The sequence below is a fragment of the Eublepharis macularius genome, chromosome 11, assembly GCF_028583425.1.
Source record: "Eublepharis macularius isolate TG4126 chromosome 11, MPM_Emac_v1.0, whole genome shotgun sequence".
Lineage (NCBI taxonomy): Eukaryota > Metazoa > Chordata > Lepidosauria > Squamata > Eublepharidae > Eublepharis > Eublepharis macularius.
This window is the reverse complement of record NC_072800.1, coordinates 85,891,746-85,918,523: the sequence shown is the minus strand read 5'-3', so window position 1 is coordinate 85,918,523 and position 26,778 is coordinate 85,891,746. Positions and strand designations below refer to the sequence as shown.

Below are 26,778 nucleotides of genomic sequence, written 5' to 3'. Positions count from 1 at the left end.
GTCTATGAACAGCATGTTACGAAGGCCGTTGTTTGTTTGTTCGTTCATTTATCTGTTATTTTTGTTTTGTTTTCATCCAAGGCTGCAAATGAAGCAATTGATAATGTCTAATGTTGCAAAAGCAAGAATATCCTTTTCCTTCCCCCTCCTCTCCCCAATGAAATCATCTTGCTTGTAGGAATAGTTCTGGCTTTGACTGACTCCCTAGTGGATTCCATTATGGCTGAATCCTGCTGCATGCCTTGTCTTGTAGCAGTTTTCAAACCGATTTCAGGCGGCGGTGACATCTGGCTGACAATTGTGCCTCACTCGGAGAAATCCGCTGGGCTCCCTAGTTTCAAATTGGGTTGTAACCAGATAAGATGCGGGCGCAGGAGGGGCTGCCTTAAGCCAAGGCAAAGGGCAAATTCTTGGCACCAAGGCCAGCCATGAAATTCTATACGGAGGAACCAAAGTTTACCTTCTTACTGCCTGTTCTTGTGTGGTGGGCTAACAATAGCCCTTTTTGTATGTCCAGTGTGCAACGCATTCGGTTCTGGTTTGTGGTCCCCATATACTCTGTGGGTTGGAGCCTACATAGTGCAAGCAAAGTTGCGCTACAGCAAGGCAGGTTTTTCCACAGCAGCTTTCTGTGATCCCAGAAATGGTGCAACAGAGGGCCAGTGAACTTTCCGGGGACGGTGCAAAGAAGAAAGGGGGAATCTGTAGTAGGAAGGGTGAATGGACAAAAATCGCCTTCGCTGCCTCTGCAAACGGAAATGCTGTGATGAAATGGCACCTTAGGATCCCTGCCCTGCATCAAGGGCAGAGCCAGGATTCTTCAGGGACATGACCCCTGTATACATTCACACAAGCCACTGTATGGATGCCATGCATGAATGTAGATGTACAACTGGGAGGGTGAAAAGTCCTATGCAAAGAAAGACAGCTCTTTAAATTCTGACCAAGGAAGCTTGAGTCTGAAAAGCTCATTCCCTGAAAATCTTGTTGGTCGTTAAGGAGCCTGAAGCAAAGAGAGTATCACGGTAAATGACTACAAACCTGCCCAAAAAGCCATGATAAACTAACTAAGAAGATATTATATTCCAATTAAAGGTTTACTAAATACTATACAAAGAATCTCCAAGCGTAGCAAAAAATTAATACATTCATTAAAGTTTGGTTACTGAATACCACCTTTGTCATCCAGAACTGTGACCTTAGACTAGCATACAGAAGACTTTCTTGATCTGCACCGTCAAGAATATGACTATCTGGCTTTGTGTAGTATTTTGGTTACCTGCTAAACAATTTTGTTGTCAATTACAGGCACAAGCACTTCATACTTGCATAGGAAATTTGTGATGTTAACCTTGCCATTGGAAAATTCTGGATGCTGTGCCTTATTTGTACATGTAACCAAACTTTAATGTAGGTATTAATTTTTTCCAACACTTGGAGATTTTTTGTATACTATTTAGTAAACCTTTAATGGGAATATAATATCTTCTTAGTTAGTTTATCACGGCTTTTTTGGCAGGTTGGTCGTTAAGGAGCTACAGGACTCTCTCTCTTATCTTGCTCTTCTACTGCAGACCAACACGGCTTCCCACCTGAAACTATTTCAAATTCAGGTCCTTTTGAACCCAAGTGAAAAGCCTGGATGATGTGTGCCCTTTGGGTTACTTCTTTGCGTGATTTCCCCCAGAATGGACCTTGAGTAGGGTTAGGGGGGAACGCAGACTCATGCTTTCCTAGTCCCCCAGTCCCTCCCCTATCGTGTGTAAATCCCCATTTTCTCTCTGACCCTAAGGGCATAGCTAGGCAGACATGGGAAAATCTGTGTCTGGATCTTCTCAATGTGCTGGGGCCATATGGTTGGGAGAGAAGAGGACTTAACTCTTGCAACCGTGCATAGTTTCACCAATCAAAACTGTCTCCCCCAGGGTTGACACAGCCACAAGAGGTGGCATAGGGCTGTCAGGTCCTCTTACCCTCCTGGTGGGAGGGGTGAGGAACCCGGCACTCATCCTTTGAAGCTCTTTGCACACGCACAAAGCGTGTGCATGCTCCCGGTGTGCGGCAATGACGTCACTTCCAGGAGCGATGTCACTGCGCAGGCTTCATACCAGGCCAGTTCTTAAGAATCGACCAGTTGGGGGCCCAAATTGGCCCAGCGCAAAACACAGGAGCACTCCCGCAGTCTGTACAATGACATCACTACTGGAAGTGACATTGTTGTGCTGTGCCGGGAGTAAACCGTAGGATGCTTGTTCCCCCCCATAGGGCAGCCAGGTCCCCCAGTGGGGGTGGGGGATTCACTATCCCCCCTTTCCCCCCACCACTCACATGGCCAGCAGGGGAGGAAGGGTGGCTGGAGATCTCCCAGAGTTACAACTGATCTCCAGGCTACAGAGATCATTTCCCCTGGAGAAAACGGCTGCTTTGGAGGGTACCCTGCTGATATTTCTCCCCTCCCCAAACCTTGCCCCCAGGCTCCACACACACCCCAAATCTCTAGGAATTTCACAGTCAAGAACTGACAGCCTTACCCCCACCCATCATGCTGTTATTACCTTTGGAAGGGAAAAAAGTATCATTTTTTCTTTCCAAGGGTAATAATGAGAGGAGTAATTTTCCATTAATGAAACTGGACAGGAGTGGAAGAGTTAACCCCTCCTCATTCCTACCTAGCCCTGACCTGAACGGGGGCCTGCATCTCTGTTCTTTAAAAAAAAAAACTTAGAAAGAACTTTTCATGGCTCTTCCAGAATGGCATCCAGTTAGACCCCAGAGTCTATATAGAGCCAAGCTACAAGTGACACCTGACACAGGTTGGACACTTGTCAGCTTCCCTCAAGTCTTGATGGGAAACGTAGGCATCCTGGTCTTGCAGCTTGGCTCTCCGACTGCTGTCCAATGGACTTTTCAACTGTCACTTGTCCAACATTCCACCAAGCTGCCTACATTTCCCATCAAAACTTGAGGGAAGCTGACAAGTGTCCAACCTGTGTCATTCGTCACTTGTAGTTTAGCTCTATCTTTCTCTGCTCCTCCTCTTAAAGTCAGCATGTGCTCCAGCTGTGTTTAAAAGGAAGGCGCGAGTGCTGCATTTTCTTTCCCATCATTCTCATTCAAAGCATGTAAGGATTAGCAGCGAATGTGTGTCATGTCTTTCCTCGTGTCTGACAGTCCCCCTTCCATTTCATTGCACGTTTGACTTGTCTTTGCATAGTTAGCATATGCACGTGTGGACGCTTTGCATGCAAATATCTGGTGCCATCAGCTGGACCAGCCTCTTGGCGAATGGCGCTCTTTGCTTGTGACATTCCCTGGTCTGGGGAAGAAGGTTGTGTGAGCACACACAACATCCGGAGCTTACTGCCTGGTGTTGGGAGCCTACAGTTGGGGGAAATGGGATTTTCGGTTGCGTGCCAGTCTTGTGTTTCTGGGTTTGGAATATTTCAGACCACCCTTTGTTTTCAAGTTTTCTAATCTAGAGGCATGTAAATAAAGGTGGAGCAAGTTGCAGACAATTAAAATTTGCAAGCCAGCGTGCAGTTTTTTCCATTCATTTCAAAAATGTCAGCTGCAAAAATGGGGGGAAAAGAAAATAAGCGTTTGCAGTAAGCAAATATGTTTTTTCCCAAAAAACCATTTTGAAATGGCATTTTTGAAATGAATGGAAACCCCGCGAAAAGCTTGCAAATGTGCCAAATAATCCTTGTTAACGATTGTTTGTAACAATCATGCAAATATTTGGACAATAGTTTGCTGTTAAGGCTACGGCATGCTTTCCCTTTAGGCAGCTTTGCATTTTGAGACAAATACATGGACACCCTTGTTTGCAGTTTTATCTGTTTGTGAACACGGCATTTGTCTTATGCCTACTTGTACCATGCTTGTATATATAATTTTCTGCTTGGCCATTGCATATTTGGACCCAAAGCGTTTGCAAAATGATTTTTTTTCCTGGACAAAACAAAGGACTAGAATTATTCTTGGTGGTAAAAGTGCATCTTAGCAGGCCATGGATTGTCTGAGTTTTTCAGACTTAAAAAAAAAAGTTACCTTGTTTTTCTCTGGACTGAATGAAGGGCTGGTTAGTGAGGATTAATGGAAGGCCCACTTGCATCACACATACTTAGACATGACTGATTTTAGCAGAAACACAGTTACTTGTCCCACAGGAGCAAGATACTTGCAGTGCATAGTACGCCTGTCTGATTGCTACAGTAGGGCAAATAATAGTTCCATGGGGCCAAGTCTAAAGAAAAGCATGAGGGACTAGATTGGTCCATTCTAAGGTCTCCAGTTGCCTGTCCATGGTGGGCAAGTTCCTCGACCAGGCAGCGGGAGGAAGATGGGGGGGGGACACAGCATCACAGATGCTGAGATGTCACTTCTGAGCGACCGTCAGCAATGCTCTAGGAATTTTCCCAGTCTTTATGGTCTTTTACATAGAGATTGGGGAGATTCCTAGAGTGGAGAGGGCTGTGATGTCACTTCCAGGTCACCCAGAAATGATGTCACAGTGTCAGTGTCCCTTTCCCCAGGCTCTGCCACTCCCGAAGCGCCCAGGGTTTGCTGGCACAAGGCAGGCCAACCTAGTTCACATGGTATCTGACCCAAAAATGCTGCATGCCCAGTGGAGAACTAAACCAGTGTGCACACACGCCACCGTATATTCAATATACAGTGTGGAGAAACCTGCTCTCAACTGCATGTATATATGCCTGACTGCTGCACAGATGGAAAGTTCTCCAGATTCAAACTGTGAAGTCAGACAAGGCCTTTCTCAAAAGTTTCTCAGGTATTTTGTAAAAGTCTGCCCAGATGGGCTTTAACAGGCCTTGAGGATACCAAGACCAATACAAGGAAAGCCTCACAGCAGTCCGTCTACATGAGACCTCTTACATGAGGATGCTCAAGTGAAGGGAGATACAATCAGGGCTTTTTTTTCAGCAGGAACGCGGTGGGATGGAGTTCTGGCACCTCTTGAAAATGGTCACATGGCCGGTGGCCCCACCCCCTGATCTCCAGACAGAGGGGAGTTTAGATTGCCGTCCGCGTCTGGCGTGGAGGGCAATCTAAACTCCCCTCTGTCTGGAGATCAGGGGGCGGGGCCATCGGCCATGTGACCATTTTCTCCTAGTGCAATTTAAGCTTTAAAAAACTCCCCTCTTGTTCCAGCTGACCCAAAGTGACGTCATTGTGCAGTCCTGAGTTCCATCACTGAGTTCCACCACCTCTTTTCCCAGAAAAAAGCCCTGGATATAATGTTATCTGGGAAGGGTAGTTTCACCTCTCTAGAGCCAGCAGTGATCCCTCCTCAGAGGGTTTGTTTATTTGTTTATTTCATCTTCACCTCTGGGGAGGGGAGGTGAAATTAACAGAGCCTTTGAGGAGCCCGCTCTGCCAACTCTACAGATGCGAAACTGTCTTTTTGAACTACCCTTCCCGGCTAACATTTCGTCTCCCTTCACTTGAGCATCCTCATGTAAGAGGTCTCGTGTAGAGAGAGTCTCATTCTGCTTGATGGCACAGCATAGGTAGGTGGTACCCAGAACAACCGTTTTTGAGATGCTCTTCTTAGTGCAAGGTATCCTATGAGAAGATGCACTTATTAAGATATGCAGGACATCTCCAGCCATTAGTGCACCATCTGCCATAGCGGAGATGGCGGCGGCTGCTTGCTTTCACCCTCTGTTTCCCTCCTAGGCGCCAGTTGCAGCTGAGATTTGACTGCCCTCTCCCTTAAAGAGAGAGTCTCAGCCTAGGTTATGATTCGAACCCAGAACTCTCATGTCCCCCAAAGTCAACCAGCTCTCCTTTTGTCCTCCATGGACAGATGCTTCCTTTTGCTTCCTCTCCTGGGGATCTCCCAAAATGGCAGTGTATACTTGTCTTCAGGGCTTTTTTTCTGGGAAAAGAGGTGGTAGAACTCAGTGGTGGAACTCAAGACTGCACAATGATGTCACTTTGGGTCAGCTGGAACAAGGGGAGAGTTTTTTAAAGTTTAAATTGACCTCAGCGAAAATGGTCACATGGCTGGTGGCCCCGGAGATCAGAGGGCGGGGCCACCGGCCAGGTGACCATTTTTAAGAGGTGCCGGAACTCCGTTCCACTGCATTCCTGCTGAAAAAAAGCCCTGCTTGTCTTGAAGAGCAAGGAAGAAGTATGAATACCTGCCCCAGGAACATCAACTCTTTTTTTCAGTAGATTTTAGCAACTTGTAGACATGACTCAGGGGCAGGAAAGCTTTGCATTGTTACCAGCTGATGATACACTCAAGAACGTTCAGGAACATCAGCCCTCTTAAGCGATGTTCTAAGTAGTTTCAGTGCCAAAGGTACACATGCATCAAGTGGAAAGATGATGATAATTTGTGGGTTCATCCTGGGAGCACATATTACAAGACAAACAGCCGTGCTTTCAGATGGATGGACCTTGCAAAAGTTTTCTGGAAATGGGGTGTGTGTTGCTGGAACGGAATGTGAAGAGAATGGATCGAGGCTCACGAGGGTACCTTGTGCAAAATTCCCCCCAATCTTTTTTTAATTCCCTCTCCTTGGTCTTTCCTTACCTTGGTGGGTACATGCGTTTATTCCCTTTAATCGTTTATTTTACTTCCGGGTTCATGTAATGGCTGAGCTGCAAAAGTTTCTGCACAGTGAAACGTTCACCCTTTGCAGACTGTATATGCAAGACAGGGTGTACATGCTTATACCTGTATGCAAATAGGCCCAATTGCACAAAATCAGACATATAAGCATACTGCGTCACACATTGCGTTGTACATGGGGCTAGAGCTTGTTCACACCCAGTATCCCACAGTGCATATATTTCTGAGACTTATGAATATATGCTTAATCGAAATGAATAAATGCTTAATCGAATAAATATCATGCAGAGCTTTAAAAAAAATAGCACAACCACCTGCAACATGCAGGAATGGCCAGCCAGACTGCTGAACTGGTGATCAGTTGGTTAGCTGTCTGTCCAGTGCCTTGCAAAGCTGAGGTTGGGGGAACTGGGCTCAAGAAAAGAGAAAAACTTCAAGCCAGTCCTGAGTTGCATGTAGGCACTTGTACATTCTAACTGCATAATATCTGGCATCTAAAGCAACACGTTTGCATTACTCTGCTCCACATGCTATCGGGAGGGGCCTCATTTCTATAACATGCACCCACTACTAGACTGTAACTGTGTTAGCAACTCCAAACCCACAGTGCGGTACTTAGGGGGAGAGGCAGAGGGCTTTACCTTTTCTTTGCCCCTGAAAACTCCTTGGCTGAACCTCAAAATCAATTCGTGGACTGCTGCTTTACTGCAGGGCACAAGTGCGTTTTCTAAAGTGTTGCCTTCCACCCAGGGCTTTTTTTCTGGGAAAAGAGGTGGTGGAACTCAGTGGGTTGCCCTCGGAGAAAATGGTCACATGGCTGGTGGCCCCGCCCCCTGATCTCCAGACAGAGGGGAGTTTAGATTGCCCTCCAAGCCACTGAGCAACATAGAGAACAATCTAAACTCCCCTCTGTCTGGAGATCAGGGGGCGGGGCCACCAGCCATGTGACCATTTTCAAGAGGTTCCAGAACTCTGTCCCACCATGTTCCAGCTGAAAAAAAGCCCTGCTTTCACCAGCTTAGCCCTGGACTCCCATATCCTGCACGGGAGGAAAAATCAGCTCCTTCATCTACTACATTGGTCCAGTAGTCAGGCACTTAGAATCATAGGGTTGGAAGGGACTTCTAGGTTCATCTAGTCCAACCCGCTGCAGAATGTGGGAAATTCACAACTACCCCCCACACACACACACACACATACCTCCAGTGACCCCTGCTCCATGCCCAGAAGATGGCAAAACGCCATCAGGATCCCTAGCCAAACTGGCCTGGGGACAATTGCCACCTAACCCCAAGGTGAAGATCGGCCACATCCTGGGCATGTAAGAAGGGGCCACGAGGACTAAGCGTTGATGTAACCCTTCCTGCCCTCCCTCTCACGCTCTGCTTAGGTTCACAGAATCAGCATTGCTGTCAGATGGCCCTCTAGCCTCTGCTTAAAAACCTCCAAAGAAGGAGAGCCCACCACCTCCCGAGGAGGCCTGTTCCACTGAAGGACCGCTTAAAGATTTCACTATTTTATAGATTTCCGTATTTTAAAATGAAAACCAGGAGATCCCTCCTGTTGTCTAGAGAAACTAGTTTCGTTAGGTTTGTATCTTTCTATCAAGTCGGATGTCCAGCTGTTCTAAACGTGCAGCTGCTGGCATCGGTGAGACTCAGATCCATTGGCATCCAAGGGAATGAGGCCAGAACAGGATACATCCAAGGAGGCCCTTAATAATCGTTTGGAGAACGGTTCGATGTTTTGATCCAAGTGTCTGTATCTTTGTTTTGTCATCTCTGTGCATTTTTGGAAGAGCTCGGGGCGAAATGGAAGGGAGTGATGCATGACCTGGGTTATCCTCGGCAATGATCTTAACTTGCATGATTCTATTTCTTGATTCCATGCATGCTCCTTATTCCACAGTCTTCCTCGTCCTGAACCCTCCCCTTAATTTTAAATTCTCTCTGTGTGTATCTGCAGTAGATCTGGGCTGGCTCAGATGGACATTGAACAAAAGCATCAGTCTACAAAAGGCCCAATATGTGTGTGTGTGTACATGTCCCCTTCTAAGATTTCACTTTGGTCAGTATTCAGACAGGCAGTTGTTTTCCACGGTTTTGCTTTGGATAACACTGTATTCATCGAGTCAGCAAACATGCCACAAATGAGTAGCCGAGACAAGAGACAGTACAAGAACAGTAAGGACTCTCGGCCAAAAGGCTTCCTAGGGCACTCTGATGCATAAAACACATGTTTTGTTTGCTGGCATTCATAGGAAAAAGTGTGTGCCAAAACCTGCATAACAATACATAGGTATTTCCCCCCCTCTCATTCTTTACTGCCACCACATCATTCTCAATTAGCAGAAATGTTGGCAGTATAGAGAATATTCTGCAATTTGTGGTTTCCAGGCTATCATTAATGTACATTTCCCTCAAGCCGGGAACATAGTCCTTGATTTTTTGATGAGGAAATGGCTATTTTAAACTGCAAGCAGTCTCAGAGTAACCTACCGCTGGAAGAAAGCCGTGCATTCATTTCACCTTGGGAAACACCAGAGAATTTCTGTAAAACAAAGCAGGACTCCTGGTTGGTTGGAGTACTTAGCTTATTGGTTAGTCTAGCCCTTTCTGAGAGTCTGTCTACACGAGACATCTTACACGAGGACGCTCAAGTGGAGAGAGACACAATGGTGGCCAGGAAGCATAGTTTAAAAAGACAGAGCCAGCGGAGATCACTCCTCAAAGGTTTTGTTAATTTCATCTTTGCCTCAGGAAGGGAAGGTGAAATTGACAGAACCTTTGGGGAGGCAAAGATGAAATTAACAAACCCTCTGAGGAGGATCTCCGCTGGTCCTGTCTTTTTAACTACACTTCCCAACTAACATTGCATCTCCCTGCACTTGAGCACCCTCGTGTAAGGTGTCTCATGTGGAGAGACTCTGAGGCTATGTACACCAAATGGCTGGAATTTAGGTATCCTAGGGAAGCCTGTGGAACTGCTCTGCAACAAGGCAAGGCAGCTAGTGTGGAAAGGCAGCTGTTCAGGCTGCACACAACACGGCATCAACAGAAGCTCTTCCATGCTTGGCAATTGTACCCATAGATGTCTAGGATGGAGCTTTCTGCACAACTATACATGTGTTAGTCTACATTAGTTAGGTCGATGCACCTGAAACATACAGATTGCATCAGGAACCACAAGCTGGTGCCATTGGATGTAAGCAGGGCTTTTTTTTCTGGGAAAAGAGGTGGTGGAACTTAGTGGTGGAACTCTGGACCGCACAATGATGTTACTTTGGGCCAGTTGGAACAAGTTTTTTAAAGTTTAAATTGCCCATGGCGAAGATGGTCACATGGCCGGTGGCCCCGCCCCCTGATCTCCAGACAGAGGGGAGTTTAGATTGTCCACCGCCCAAACTCCCCTCTGTCTGGAGATCGGGGGGCGGGGCCACCGGCCATGTGACCATTTTTAAGAGGTGCCAAAATTCCGTTCCACCGCGTTCCCACTGAAAAAAAGCCCTGGATGTAAGGATTAGTGTAGCATCCAGCCCGAACTCGCCACATTCCCCACCACACGATTGACTGTCGCAATTTGGAACGTTCAGGCCGCCTCGTTCCTGTTTTCTCTAGAAATCTTTTGTCTCACAATAATTCCTCCTGTTTAATTCAAAACATGCGCAACCCCACGCAGCAAACATGATTGTAGAATGCGCTCAGTGACACCAATGGAAACGAACAAAAAAAAATGACCATTGAAATTTATGGCAATTAAATTGTTTTGAATGCACCATTCTTGCTCTTCAAGGTGTAAAGCTTTTGGAACGATCTCATAATTATGTGTTTTTTTCAATGTACCAGAGTAAACAATGGCCTCCCTTTGATGTGTAAACTCCTTTGATCCTGCTGTTTTATCCCCCCTTCCTTACAGAAGTCACAAAATTAATGGTGAAATTAATGTTGTATTATTGGCTTGTTAGAAAGTTGGACAGCAGCTTGATATAGGCTACAAGAAGTGACATTTTCTATCCTTCGATTCCCAGTTGAATCAATTTTTTATTGTTTAACATCAGTGCTACTTGATCTTAGAAATGTAAATAGGGGGTGAAAAACTGAGCTAGGACAATGCCTGAAAAGTAGAAGGACGTGGATCAGCAAGGAAACAAATACAATAAAAGACAAAGCGAACAGAACAGAACAATTCCTGGAGTCTGCTCTCGCAGCCTTGCCAAGCAATTGGCATGGTCTCTAGCCATACTGCCATTACAGAAGATTTAACAAGCCTTTAATATGTTTTAAGTAAACTGGAACAATTCAGGAATTGTTTGTCAGCAAACAATACAACTGGTGTTCGTCATGACCAAATCTCGTTCAGTTTTTTTTGATGCGGTTTTAATCGTGACTAAGACTGAGCCACGTTTTCATGGGTGCCTTTTTTGGTACAAAAAAAAGAGTTTCTGTTTCGGGATCGCTGCTCTCCTAAAGACCACTGCGCACCTGACCCTTTTCATAGACTTCCTTTTCCTTCTCACCGACCACTTGAGGACCATTTTTTAAAAAGTTCTTTACACAGATTGTGAGATTAAGCTAATGAGGATGACCTCACAGTGTCGCATATCCAATCAGATCTGGTTATGTGATGACATCACAAAGCCAAATAAGAGCAAGGGCAACATTTCCTGCCCTCGATCTCTGAATTTTGTACTCTTCCAAATGATTTCTGAAACAGCAACACACTTCACAGGAAGCGAATTTCTTCACAAATCATACCTCCTGTTTGGGCTCAGCCCTAGTCATGACTAACTTTTTTTGGATTGTACCCCACATTTTTAATATGTTCTGCATGCCTGAAAACCCTTCATACTGTATACCATGGTTCAAAACGCTGAATTGACTTGTCCATAATTGAATTGTCATCTTGTCTGTTGCAATGCATGTCGATATTACTGAAAATTTCAAGCCCCAGTCAAAAATGTATGCACTGCTATGTAATCCATTTTCATTGCTTCAGAAGTATTGCAAATGTGACTTTTCTTCCCATGATGGTGTTCCCTTGAAATGCATCTACTGGCCTCAGACCCTCAGACTCAGTTGGTATCGTTTCCCACTGACAATATTGGGCCTTGAAGGATCGAGTCATTAACTGCACAGTATTATTTTGCATGCTTGCTTTAAACATGTGACATTGCTTACTGAATCTGCTCAGGACCAAAGGAAAACAGAAATGTATAGATATTTATATATGAATCAGGAGATAAGTCTGAGCAGAGAACAGAAGTGAAAACAAAATGAATGCAATAACTAAATAGCAGGAAGTCTGGTTCCGATCCTACTGAATTGTGATCCAGTCCTTGGTCCAGAGGGTCAGGTGGGCACCTCTCCCCTCTGTCTTGCACTTGAAGTCATTTGCGTGGCAGAGTGGGCACAATGGCCCAATTAATTCTGATCTTCCCACTTCAAATTGAGGGAGGGAAGATCTTTTCAACCGGGCTACCATGCAAATTGGCCTCTGCACACAGTGCCAGCCTAACGTATTTCTTTAGGTTAGTGGTAGATGGGCCTTATCTGTTCTGCCACTGCATGGGTTGGATGACTACATAGGCAACTGTCCAGTCTGGACCGAAGGTATCCCATGTCAACTACCGTGCGTCTCCCAGTATTTCAGTGTCTCAGGCTCCACACCATATTATATTCAGGTTGTATATTGTAGTGAGATTTAGATTGTGTCCTTCTGTAGAAATCCTCTAAATGCAAATTATAACTTCACCCAGGGCTTTTTTTCAGCTAGAAAGCAGTGGGACGGAGTTCCGGAACCTCTTGAAAATGGTCACATGGCTGGTGGCCCCGCCCCCTGATCTCCAGACAGAGCGGAGTTGAGATTGCCCTCCATGCCGCTGGAGCGGCGCGGAGGGCAATCTAAACTCCCCTCTGTCTGGAGATCAGGGGGCGGAGCCACCAGCCATGTGACCATTTTCTCCCAGGGCAACCCACTGAGTTCCACCACCTCTTTCCCCAGAAAAAACGCCCTGACTTCACCCATTTTCAAACTGGGCAGTTCATGACGGTTGATGTTTGAACTGTTGGGGACTTAGTGCAATGGGTATACAGGTCTTGATTTCAGAAACAAACATGAGGGTTCAGTGCTGTCAAGACTTGGCATGATTGCTTTTGTCTGTCATCGCTGTGGCAGTGAAATGCATAAGCACGGTTCACCAGAAGTATTCAAACTCCTCTGGGTTGGTGGCCATGTTTTGCCACGATACTGGAAGATAGGAGCAATTCTCTTTGCTTCAGAGACTGGAGAAACCATGGGGATTTTTGCTGACATTCCCTGCCTGCCAAGCCCACATATTACATTTGTCCATGCAACAGCAGGCCGTCAGATGATACGGACCACTTACATATACCAAAAGCTACCGAGTGGACTGAACTTGACAGGGCCAATTTGCACATTACAAAATCCTTGGATTCTCCATCTATAAGGTCAACAGGTGTGAGCTCCACGCTTGGGACTTAATTCCCAGGTATGCACAGGCACACCTTAGAACAATCTCTTTCCTGTGCTGTTTTCTTAACCTGAAAGAGGTGCCATATGCCACATCAGGGTAACTTATGTATAGCAATCAAGTTTCCCAAGTGGGGTAAATAACAGACTATCATGGGTCAGGAAAATAACACAAGGGGGGTGCTCAGCTTCCTCTTCCTGTGTTCCACCATACTGACCTGATTCAGGTGTCTGCACACCTGAGAAATGCATTCTGCTCCTGAGCTCCCAGAATGCGTGTCAACTTATCATCATGTGGCCACAGCAAAGACATAAGGGCTTTGTAATGTGTGAACTGGCCCACCTGAGTGTCCCTACATCAAGGCCAGAGATCATTTTGCAAATTAGAAAAAAGTTCCTTGTGCTGCCTCCTGATGCCTATGGAATCTGTCCTGAAAAAAATCTCCCTATCCCTTGATGAACAACCCTGTTCACTTGGATAATTCGGGAAACAGCTTACTAGAAGCTGTAATGTTTAGCCCACACCAAGGGCTTGGGGCTGGTGAAAATATTTTTAAGACTGGAATTATATATAAAATAATGTTCAACTGGTGGAATTCATATACCTGTGTATGATGAAGCCGTGCTGCAAAAACAAACAAAACCCCAAATGATAGAATTTGGGGGAGGCAGAATTGGCTGTCCCATTGCAGACAGCAGGTGAGCCCATTCCATTCCACTTATTCAACAACTCTGTAAAACAACACATTTGCTTTTAGACAATAGTAGAAAGATTTGGTTAAAATTCCCAAGAACAAGAGAATCAGCATTTTAAAAAAACAAAAGGAAAGACGGAGAGAACACATTTTAAAAAGTAGCGTAGATTAAAATCCACAAAGATTCCCAGACTGACTTCCTGGTTATTCCAAAACTGAAGAAACGACATTAGATTGGGTTTTCAGAGCTACCAAGATATCTTTAGCAACAGCCAGAGTAGTACAGGCTCCCTCATGTAAAAGCACCCCGACCTGGTTGGTTCAGGCTAGCCTGAGCTGATCAGATCTCAGAAAATAAACAGGGTTGGCACTGGTTAGTACTTGGATGTGGGGTTGCCGGGTCCCCTTGCCCTCCTGGTGGGAGGGGGAACCGATACTTGCCCCTTCTCTTTGCACCTGTGCACTTCTCATGGGGCCGACGGGCCCAAATCAGCCCCGTGCAAAGTGCAGGAGCTCTCCTGCGGTGGCACAGGAGTGACATGGTCGCAGTCAGGGCTTTTTTTCAGCAGGAACGCAGTGGAAGGGAGTTCCGGCACCTCTTGAAAATGGTCACATGGCCGGTGGCCCCGCCCCCTGATCTCCAGACAGAGGGGAGTTTAGATTGCCTTCCACACCATGGCACAGAGGGCAATCTAAACTCCCCTCTGTCTGGAGATCAGGGGGCGGGGCCACCGGCCATGTGACCATTTTCACTAAGGGCGATTTAAACTTTAAAAAATTGTCCTCCAGTCCGTTGCTTGCTGTAATGCTGCCTCTCCAGCTGACCCAAAGTGACGTCATTGCGCAGTCCCAGAAATGTGTGCGCACTTTGCATGTGCACACGTGGTACAAGGGGCACCACCTCCCGCCAGGAGTTGCCCCCTCTGCTGGTAACCCATTGAGTTCCACCACCTCTTTTCCCAGAAAAAAAGCCCTGGTTGCAGAGTCCCAAGGATGCACCCGGGAGCCCTGTTCCCCTGCCTTCCCCGCCCTAGCTGGCCAGGTGAGTGGTGGCAGGGGATCTCCCACCCCTGGGGGATCCCCTGTGGAGGGAGGACGGAGGGTGAGAGCAGGGGATCTCCTGCCTCCACTAGGGGAATGGCAACCCTACTTGGATGGGACACCACCAAGGAAATGTCCTAGGTTGCCACTCAGAGACAGGCAATGGCAGGCCCCCTCAGCTCATCTCTTGCCTTGAAAACTCTATTGGGTTGCTATAAGTCCATTGTTACTTGAGAGCACCTTGCAGACACTTGCGCATACATGCATGCGTGCATAAAAGCACCTTGCAAATTAGAAAGAAAAACTAGAACGCTGGGAAGAAAAGTTCAAGCCTCCACCTCCACCTGCTGTGTTGATTTCCTGCTTATTAATCCTGGGGAGCTTTGAACAATGTGATGCCTCACCTGCCGTCTGAATTGGAGCGGTGCAATCTGTCACTGCATTCAGCCGCTTCATTGCCACCTCATTCTGCCACATTTCCAGAACAGGCCTAGGAAGCCAGTCGGCATCTTCTGCATTCGCTGGAATCCATTCTTGAGCTGGGGTCAGCATTTTATTTTTAAGAACCGCAGATCGGCAAGACCTCAATTTGATACAGCTGCTTGGATGGTGGTGCTGCAGTACACCCTCAGCAACTGTAGGAAGTAGGGCTCTGGCTATGGATCTGAGCCACATCTTGCTGCCTTGCGGCTGTTGCAACAAGGTGCATTGTCTCCAGATCGGAAGCTGGCAACCCTCTTGCCAATCACTTGGTCCCATATAATGTATATTCACTGGTGTCACTCAGTGAGTGATTCCGCACATGTTGGATAATGCACTTCCAATCCTCTTTATATATCATTTGGAACGGATTTTTTTGTGTGTGGAACAAAAAATCCACCTCAAACGATTGATAAAGTGCATTGAAAGTGCATTATCCAACGTGTGCGGAATCAGCCAGTGCTTACTAGTCAGAGATATAGTCCATTGGATGGTTGCTGTAGTGGAAAATCCATTGTAATTTTAAATTTAGAAAGAGTTCTTAATTGTTTCGAACCATTGACCATCATCAGTGCAGCTCCGCCATTCTGCAAGAGTCCTCCTGGCCTAACTTTGGATATTAAGTAGAGTAGGCAGTTTGGGGTCATGGCTTACAGTAACTGCACGCTTTCTTCTCCCTTGTCCAAGGTGGTGGTCAATGCCTTGGTCGGCGCCATCCCTTCTATCATGAACGTTCTGCTTGTCTGCCTCATTTTTTGGCTCATCTTCAGCATCATGGGAGTCAACCTGTTTGCTGGGAAGTTTGGGAAGTGCATTAACAAGACGGAGAGCGACATGCCTTTGGATCACACCATCGTCAACAACATGACCGAGTGTCAAAACCTGAACGAGACAGGAGAGTTGTACTGGACAAAAGTGAAAGTCAACTTTGATAACGTCGGCGCTGGGTACCTGGCCCTTCTGCAGGTGGTAAGTCCGGCTGCACATTGGGGCCCAAAACCCCAAATATAAATACACAATGTTGGGGTCCAAACTGGTGGATACTGACCAAGAGAGAGATCTTGTAGTCGTGGTAGATAATTCACTGAAAATGTCAATACAGTGTGCAACGGCAATAAAAATGGCCAACACTATGCTGGGGATTATTAGGAAGGGAACTGAAAACAAATCAGCTAGTATAATGCCCCTGTATAAATCAACGGTACGGCCTCATTTGGAATACTGTGTACAATTTTGGTCACCACACCTCAAAAAAGATATTACAGCACTGGATAAAGTGCCGAAAAGGGCAACTAGGATGATTAAAGGGATGGAACACTTCCCCTATGAAGGAAGGTTAAAGCGCTTGGGGCTCTTTAGCTTGGAGAAACAATGACTGAGAGATGACATGATAGAGGTTTACAAGATTATGCATGGGATAGAGAAAGTAGAGAAAAAAGTATTTTTCTCCCTTTCTCACAATACAAGAACTCGTGGGCACTCCATGAAATTGCTGAGCAGTCGGCTTAGAACGGATAAAAGGAAGTACTTCTTCACCCAAAGGGTAATTAACACACAGAATTCACTGCCACAGGAGGTGGTGGCAGCTTCAAGCATAGACAGCTTCACGAGGGGATTGGATAAACATATGGAGCAGAGGTCCATCAGTGGCTCTTAGCCACAAGGTATAGATGGAACTCTCTGTCTAGGGCAGTGATGCTCTGCATTCTTGGTGTTTGGGGGGACAATCAGTGGGAGGGCTTCTAGTGTCCCTTCCCCACTGGCAGACCTCCTGAGGACACCTGCTTTTTTGGCCGCTGTGTGACACAGAGTGCTGGACTGCATGGGCCATTGGCCTGATCCGACGTGGCTTCTCTTATGTTCTTATGTTCTGTTGCTTTGCTTTTGAGATCTGATGAGATCAGGCTCTCCTGGGCTATCCAAGTCAGGGCTAGCTAGCTAGACTGACTATGAATAATGGTGGTGGTGGTGATGGACAGACTGCGGGGTGGATCTTACCCCCATCCTACCACTCCATTGAGTGAGGTTTATACATTTAGTCATTCATTTATTAAAATATCTATGCCCCAACCTTCATCTTGGCTCGGGTTGGAAACCTTCCTCCAGAAGTCTTCCTCCAACAAGTGGCTTTCCCATTGGAAGAAAAAACACTTAAGTTGGAGGAAGGCTACTCAGAGGATAATTGGCTCCACCTCTCTCTCCCCCTCTCTCTGTCTAATGGGAATCCATTTTTTGATGTTGCATGCTGTGCTGCGCTTGCAGCCTGTTCTATCAACATCATTTAAGAATATTTTGTTTGTTTTATGCTGCTTTTATGCCCTGGCCTGTTTTTATTGACCTATTTTTATTGGCTTTGGTTGTTTTTATTGTTTTATTGACCTGACTTGCTTTCGTTGACTTGTTCACGCTCTTTTCTTGCTGTGAGCTGCCTCCAGCAGCTTCAGGAGAGGGGGAGATGTGTGCGAAGTTGCTAAATGGATAGATAGGAGTGAAAATTGGATGGGCCAAGGCAGAACTGAAACAAACACAGGCAAAATCGATGTTCTCAAGCAAATTCTCTGAACCTAGCTTTCTTGTCTTCTAATTTTGAATTTCTTTGTTGCATTTCTGATTAATAATAATGCTAATCTAGAAATTTTAAATATGCAAAGTGATTCACAAACCTCATCTTCTAATCCTTCCCAGTACCATGTAGGGTAGGTCAGTAATAATATTCCCCCATAGCAGAAAGTGGGATCCAAGGCTGAGCGGCTTGTGGTGGGTTTGCGGCAGAGATGGGATTCAAACCAAGGAGGTTCTGATTTGTAACTAAGTTCCTTAGCTACTGCGCTATTCCAGTAATTATGCATGCTCTTGGATTTATGAGAGATATTGCTGGGGCAAAGTGGGGAACAAACAGGATGTACAATAAAAAATATAGAGCACCTTTAAGAATAAACAACTTTATTGTAGCATATCTGACAAAGAGAGCTGTGGTTCTCGAAAGCTGACGATGCATCTGACGAAGAGAGCTGTGGTTCTCGAAAGCGGACGATGCATCCGACTAAGAGAGCTGTGGTTCTCAAAAGCTGACAATGCATCTGACAAAGAGAGCTGTGGTTCTCGAAAGCTTATGCTACAATAAAGTTGGTTAGTCTTAAAGGTGCTACTGGACCATTTACTATTTTGCCACTACAGACTAACACGGCTAACTCCTCTGAATATAAAATGTGCAGACTAAGATCTATTGACAAAACTTACATTTTAGGGGTTTTTTAAAGTTGATAATGGTCAACTCTCTGACGTCTTTGTCTTTAAATGTGGGATGCACTACCATTAATTTCTCCCCACCCGCCCCACGCCCAGTCCTGTCCGCAGAGAGCTGGCCACTAGCATTTTCGTGCATGGAGATAGTCTGTTTCCTGATTTTAAAAGGAAAACATGCCAAGTTTGTACACAGTGTGAAATTTTGCTGTGAGCGTGGCTACTCTAGCCTTGTTTGGGGAACCACATTTCCACGGAGGCTTTGAAGTTGGCTCAATAGGCCTCTTCCCATTCAGGGTAATTATGAACACAGTGAGAACAATGCAGGGTTAATAATAAATAATAATAACATTTAATTTATGTACCACCCTTCAGGATGACTTAACACCCACTTAGAGCGGTTTACAAAGTATGTTGTTGTTATGCCCACAACAATAATCACCCTGTGAGGTGGGTGGGGCTGAGAGAGCTCTGAGAGAGCTGTGACTGACCCTGAGTCACCCAGCTGGCTTCATGTGGAGGAGTGGGGAATCAAATCCGGTTCTCCAGATTAGAGTCCTGCGCTCTTAACTGCTACAACAAACTGGCTCACTACAACAAACTGGTTGACATTTGGGGCACCAGTTGGAGTCGATCTAGGGCCATGTGCTGCCAAAAATTGATCCAGACACTGCAGTTTGGAAAGATGTCTCGTGCCCATTAGCTCTGTGTCCCACAGTGTCCGTGGCTGGGAGAAAGCTGGAGCACCCCTTCATTCCCAGAGGCATGTTGGCATGCTAAGTCAAGGTCGTAGAAACTGATTCAAGACCCCCACACCAAATCCTGGTGCCTCAAGCACTTGTACGGGAAGCCCATCCTGGTCTGAATTAATTCCTTTTGCTGGATCACAGCAAGCATCTGTTGAAGCCCGCGAATTCTCAAGATGTCCCAGAGAAACTCAGTGGCTGAGCAAGAGGGAGCGAAGCCCCTCCTGCTGTTTGGTTCACCACCTGGAGATCAGAAGTATCAGAACACGGAGGGTCAATTGACGAGCTGTCAGTCGACTTCTTCTCCAAGCGTCTGTGTGACCCTTTGAAAACGCCACCTAAACGTCAGTCATCTTCTCTTCCAGCAGTGAATTCTATAATTATTCACTATGTGAAAAAGTACTTTTTGTGTCTGTTCTTCCGAACTGACTGCCAATCAATTCCATTCGGTGACCCTCAAGTTCTATCATTATTAGAGAAAAGCCGTCTCTCTCTTCACTTTCTTCGCACTGTACGATGGTATACATCTCTTGTCATGTACTAACTTGGTTGTCTTTTCCTCTAAATTGAAAAGCCCCAAATGCTTTAGTTTTTCTTTGCAGGGAAGATGTTCTGTCCCCCGTGATTGTTTGAGTTCCTTTTCCCCCTGCGTCTTGTGTTGCCCTCTGATATCCTTTTCTGATATGGGCCAGCTGCAGGAAGCTGAAACCATCTGTTTATCCAAATGCAACCTCAGATTTCTGCGATGGGGATTGCTGGCTCTTGCAATGTGGGGTCCATAGGTGTTCACGGCAATGGGGAAACACTTTGCCTCTGCCTGGGATACCAGTTCTTGGAGCCGAAAGGCCAATGTCGCAATACGAGAGATGATTTCACATTCCTCTTCTCCGTTTTTTTATTTTTATTTATTTATTTATGTATAGTCCGCCTTTCTCAATGAGACTCCCAGAATCCCTCTTCTGGTCTACGCTGTGCAAATTAAGCCTCTTGATTCTTTTTGCACCATTTTCTGTTTCCTTGCATCATTTCCCCCCGTAAAATGTACAGGGAAAATAAGCCTTTTCTGATGTTGTGTCAACACTAGAGATGGGCACAAACTGGGAAAACGGCAGTTCATTGCGGATTGTTGTTTGTCATGTTTCACGAATCAAGAACTGTGAACTGGCATGAAATTGCCTGGTTCGCGAACCGGTACATTTGGTTCATCACTTCCGGGGCACCAGAAGGTCTGTAGGGACCTCCAGACTTATTCATTTATATCCTGCTTGCTCCCCAAGGGGGTCCAAAGTGTCTTACCACATCATTCTCCCTCCATTTTATCCTCCCAGCAACCATGGTCACCCATAGCAGAAAGCAACACAAAGTACTTGCCTCAGAAGCTGTTTCGCCTTAAACTACTATTCTTGTTTTATTTACTTGATTTATATCTTGCTTTTCTCCCCAATGGGGCTGTGAAGTGTCTTATATTGTTCTCCCCTCCTCCATTTTATCCTCAAAACAACCTTGTTTGTTTGTTTGTTTGTTTGTTTGTTTGTTTGTTTGTTTGTTTGTTTCGTTCGTTCGTTCGTTCGTTCGTTCGTTCGTTCGTTCGTTCGTTCGTTCGTATTCCACTCTGCCCGCAAGCGGGCAGATCACAACATTTTAAAATATACAATAAATAAAATAAAATTTGCAGCAATGTAAACATTAATAACATATCAATTAAAAACAGCCACACACATTTTGCCCTACCACATCAGACTAAATAACCTGCAGACCGGGATGGCCGGTCATAGATGTTTACAGAACCCGAGGGGGTATACTTCCCCCCGCCATGGTAAGAGGCTGATAATACCTTAGGTGGCCCACCCACCTCAACCACCAAATGCCTGGTGGAACATCCCTGCCTTGCAGGCGCGATGGAAGGATAACAAATCCACATTGTCACAGGCAGAGAGTTCCACCATGTTGGGGCCAGGGTCAAAAAAGCCCTGGCCCTGGTTGAGGCAAGGCAAACCTCCTTGGGGCCGGGGATCACCAGTAAGTGTTTATCTGCTGAACAAAGCAGCCTCCAGGGAACATATGGTGAGAGGTGGTCCCGCAGTAAGGTTATGCTGAGTGACTGGCTGAAAGTTATCCAGTGAGCTTCCATGGCACAGTGGGGGATTCAAACCTGGAGTTTCCCAGATCCTAGTCCAGCATTCTTTCCATCGTACCTGAATGGCTCTCAGCAACCTGACAGGTATCAGTGGAAGTGCCAAATCAACAACCTCTAAACACTATGTGTTTGATCTCGTACATGGATGGATCGAGTGCATGGATGATTCGATCTAGTGTATGGATGGTGCACCCAGACGGGCAGCCTTGCAGAGCAGATAGCAAGGCATAGAGAACCACTGTGTAACTAGTGTTTAGGGTGTCGGACTAGGACTGGGATGCCTGGGTTCTGATCTCCACTTGCCATGAAACTTTAACTGGATTGGCTCTCCCTGCTCTTGGCAAGGAAGTTCTGGCTATGCAGTGGAGATGCCACCCTCAGAAGAGATAACTGGATGGAGGACCCATCTTAAACTTTCATACCTGGTGAAGTTGTATAGCTAGGATAAATACAGTCAGGCTTCTCATTTCGACACTCCCAAATCTGTTTTATGCTGATGGAAATAGTCCAATTTATATTAATGGAAATGGACCATTTTATGCCCTGTTAAGGAGCCCCGTGGCGCAGAGTGGTAAGCTGCAGTACTGCAGCCCAAGCTCTGCTCACAACCTGAGTTCGATCCTGGCGGAAGCCGGGTTCACGTAGCTGGCTCAGGGTTGATTCAGCTTTCCATCTTTCCGAGGTCAGTAAAATGAGTACCCAGTTTCCTGGGGGTAAAGTGTAGATGACTGGGGAAGGCAATGGCAAACCACCCCATGAAAAGTTTGCCAAGAAAATGTCGTGATGCGACGTCCGCCATGGGTCAGTAATGACTTGGTGCTTGCACAGGGAACTCCCTTTACCTTTACCTTTATGCCTTATTGCAATCTCAGACTTTATGCTCAAATTTCTAGGGCACTCCATACATCCACGTCATGATGCCCCAAAATATTTTCTAGACTGTGCAGTATTTGAACGCTATTGTATCATCTGTTTGTTCTTCTTATTTGCAATTAGTAATATTCAGCCAGTGGACCTAAAATAGCAAGGAGCATTCTAAAATGAATAGCATAATTCAGCACATGTGTTTTAGGGGGACATGTGATGGATCACCAGTGAGTGTTCCCATTACAGTTCAGTGGAAATGAAGGAGCTATGGATGGCCCAGGCTAGCTCAGTCTTATCAGATCTTGGAAGCTAAGCAGAGTGGCTCCTGATTAGCACTTGGATGGGAGGCCAGGGTCGCTACGCAGAGGCAGGCCATGGCAAACCACCTCTGTTTTCTCTTGCTTTGAAAATCCTACGGGGTTGCCATAAGTCAGCTGTATCTTGATGGCACTTTTCACCACCACCATAGTGTCTTTGGCTAAAGATGGTCACTTGTGCTAAACAGGTCATTATTTCAGAGAGAGAGGGAGGGAGACAGAGAGACAGTATGTACGTAATCCTGAACCAACTTACTGGGATGTAAATCCCAGTGAACTCAGGTGAACTTACTTCCAAGTAAACATGTTTAGGATTAGGGATGCTCAAGCATCAACCAGTTCAATTTACCAGGTGTTCACCGGCTGCAAACAGGGGGCTGGTTGTCTGATGATCAGTTTGCTGTTCATGAGCAGTTTGAGCCTGTTTGTCTTGTTACTTTTCAAGTATTCAAGCAGTACAGGACAGTGCAACTGGCAGTGTTACACACATACACACTCTCACATAGCCCGATGGCAGTCCCCCACAACCACCACCCAGACTTGGCAGCACTGCTTGCTGCTTGACAACCAATTGTATAAATAAATATAGGACAAATCAATCAGTCAGCCAGCTATCATAGACAATCCTTTAAAAAGTCTTACTATTTGGTGTTTAGTGCCTCCTACACCTCCCTCTAAGGTCTCCAAAGGAACCAGGGTAGTAGCTCCAGGACCACACAGAAATTAAGTACAAGTCAGTTCCTGTAAGTTCTTGAAGTTCATACAACTTGTTTATTTCATTGTCAATTTCTTTCAGTAATTCCTAGTTGACTTGGCGGGCAGACGGAGCAATGCAACGCCCAAACTGGGGCAAGTTGTAGTAACCCTGGTTCCTTTGGAGACCTTAGGGGGAGTGTTATCATTACTGTATATATCTTTTGTATAAGTTGCAGGGCTTTTTTTCAGGGGGAATGCGGTGGAACGGAGTTCTGGAACCTCTTGAAAATGGTCACATGGGTGGTGGCCCCGCCCCCTGATCTCCAGACAGAGGGGAGTTTAGATTGCCCTCCGTGCTCCTGAGCAGCATGGAGGGCAATCTAAACTCCCCTCTGTCTGGAGATCAGGGGGTGTGGCCACCACCCATGTGACCATATTCTCCAAGGGCAACCCACTGAGTTCCACCACCTCTTTTCCCAGAAAAAAAGCCCTGATAAGTTGTATGATATTGACGAAATTTCACTTCTATGAATTGTATGTAACTGATAAAACATTGTCCGTGTATTTGAGCACTGGTCACTTTAATACAAGTTTCTAGTATGAATTGAAGAGACATTGTAATTGAAAGGATCTTGTTTTTCCCAGGTGGGGTTTCCCACTTTTTCTTAGAGTCGTTGTACCGGGTTAGCCTTGTTTGTTGGTTGAAAGACATGGAATCGCCTTGTATGTGGTCATTCACACCTCTCATCGGAGTGGCAATGAATGGCTGGCAAATCTCCATTCCTGCCTCCTTCTCTGTTTTCCCCGAGCATGTCTTTCTCCACCATGAGATAAAAAGAGAATCTAAAACTCGATTATTTCTGATACTCAGATATTTAACCCCTATACAATATTCCCACCAATGCCAAAGCAAAAGCAATTAAAAGGGAACTTCTCCCTGCCTGCTTTCAAACCAGGGCCGTTTCCAGACGGCTTACCTGCCTCCGGAACGTCGCGCCATGTTGCAGGGAAAACGCGAAATATTGTGTTTTCTTGCACGAGTTTTGCGCGACTTCGTGCAAAACTCGCATGAGAAAACACGATATTTCGTGTTTTCCCCGCAACATGGTGCGACGTTCTGGAGGCAGGTAAGCCGTCTGGAAACGGCCCAGTGATTCATCGATCTTGCACTGGTCTTAAAAAAAAAACAAAATTAAGAGGAAAGAGGGGAGGGAAGAAGAATGGAAAGGAGGAAAGGGGAAATGGCTGGCTAGATAAGAAGAGAGCGGAACACCAAAAACTGAATAAAGAGTATGCATGGGGAAACAGCCTACCGCAAAGCAGATTTTTATTTTTTTTTAAAAAGTCGTAGTATAAGCTCTCCCAGGAAAGCTGGGGGAAAGCCATTTAGTCACCGGAGTAACTACTCATGGGAGCAAATCTGGTGCAGACGATCACACCAAAACAAATGCTGCAGTATGGGAACTGAACCAGTGAAATAGACCCTTGCAGACTAGGCTTCTGTTATTGACATAATTTGCACATGGGCATTTTTGCTCAGACTTATGGGAGGTGTAGTTCTAGTCAGACCTGATCTGACCTGATCAATTTTACCTAATGTCCTTAGCATTGCCTATTTCAGTGGCTGATTCTCTAAGGTCCCAGATTCCTGATATTTGAGATTCTTTAACTGGAGATTGAACCAAAGACCTTCTGCGTGTAAAACAAGAGCTCTGACACTCTAACCACAAGGCAAGAAACTGCAGTGTTGTGCATGGAGGCGAGAGGACTATGCCCTCTGCTTACCTTTGATAAGCGGACTAAACTATGCAGCTAAATAAACATATGCAAATTGGGTCCATTTACATAGTATAATACCATTTAGAGAAGTCATCTCCAGAATGCCAGGTAAACTTGAAACAAGGCATTCTGCCACAAAGCAATACTGGTTAAAAACAAAACAAGATACCACAGAGCCAAGGATGTAGACCCCATTTGGACCCAGAGGCACCCTGTTTTAAAACTGACCTGTCCCCCACCACTACATGCTTTGTGTCTCTCAGTTTTGTCAGGTTTTCCAGTTGCTCTTGCCTTAATGGAGTTTTCCTCAAAACATATCCTTGGCCTTTAAGGGCCAAGGCCTCAGCAGTTATATCAAAGAAAAATTGCTAAGAGTGACCAGGTAGTTAGCCGATATCTAAGGTCTTGCAAGAAGCTTGGGACAATCATAATTAACCCTGGTAGTGTTTGGGAGGGGGGTTCCCCCAGAGGCAGGCAAAAGGAGATGGAGCCGGAGTTACGTAGAGCAATATAAGTGGACTACTTTTGGATTCTACCTCTTCTGCAGAATCCCAGCCTTTCCACTTCCCTCCACCACTGATCATCCTTCTGTGGCCCTTCTCCAGATTTATATTTCTTTTATTTTAATTCCTATTTAGCCACAGTCTGATGGTTCTAAGCCTTGAGCAAATTTGCTCCGCTGCCCTCCTAAGCAAGAGTCTAATCATCAGCCGTAAGCTTACCCCGAGATGAATTTATCGTCTGTTTAATCTTGTCCCTCCCATGGTTACCAAAGTAGGTGGCATTGCGGCTGGAACTCTTCCAGACAGGATAATATCACACAACACTCCCCTGAAGATCTTGCCACCTCCAGATCTGGGCTGTAAGTGGCTACTAATTCACCGATAATTTCTTTTCCCAGCATCGGTTTTTCTGCCCTTCGTGATATCGCTGCCTCTTTGCAGATGAAGTGTCTAGCGAAGGATTCCAGAAGCCCTACGGGGCTTTGGATTATGTTATTGCTAGGCCCCGTGGAAAACTGTGCATCGACAGCTGTGTTGTCCAACATTATCTTATCACTATCCAATCAGCTTGCAAACTGCAGTTGTGAAATTCACCAGAGCTTCCATGCCAAGTGCCCCAATTTGTACCCTGGCTGGGATCTAGCCCAAAATAATATCCCTAGGATGAAAATGCCACGCAGAGAGCAAAAATTCGTCTTGTGCCTTTTCAATGGGAAGAGGTACAAAGAACAATTATTGCCGTTTGAGAGCATGTGGACAGAGTATAACCCCCCTTCTAGCCTCCTTGGACAGGAGAATCAGCTGCTAAGTGAAAAGTGACCTCAACTGGTTCCGACTGCCTTTCACAGGGTTAGGAGACCACAGGGACACACAGGGAGAAAGTATTAAGCCAGCTGCAAAACGATAAATATGTAGGATTAGATAAATCATTTGTTGAAGCAGAGCTGCCTGTTATATCATCTGGGCTCTTATCTGTCCTCTAAAGCACAATGAACACCTGTTTTCTGAGTGTTAGAATCCAAGCACATTTTCCATTTAATCACCCTGCGGCCTGAGAATCTCTGTACACAAGATGCCTGGACACAAGTTCATCAAGTGTAGGGAGATGCAATCTTAGCCGAGAAGTGCAGTTTTAAAAGACAGAGCTGGCGGAGATCACTCCTCAGAGTTTGTTAATTTCA

General features: G+C 45.8%; 1 protein-coding gene across 2 annotated transcripts in view; it reads left to right on the top strand.

The window, feature by feature from the left end:
* Positions 1–26,778, top strand: part of SCN5A (sodium voltage-gated channel alpha subunit 5) — a 306,477-nt gene that overhangs the window by 264,246 nt on the left and 15,453 nt on the right. For both annotated transcript variants that reach the window (XM_054990894.1, XM_054990895.1), the window contains exon 22: positions 15,997–16,278. In XM_054990894.1, coding sequence (XP_054846869.1) covers positions 15,997–16,278 — 282 coding nt within the window. The remainder of the gene's footprint in view (positions 1–15,996; positions 16,279–26,778) is intronic.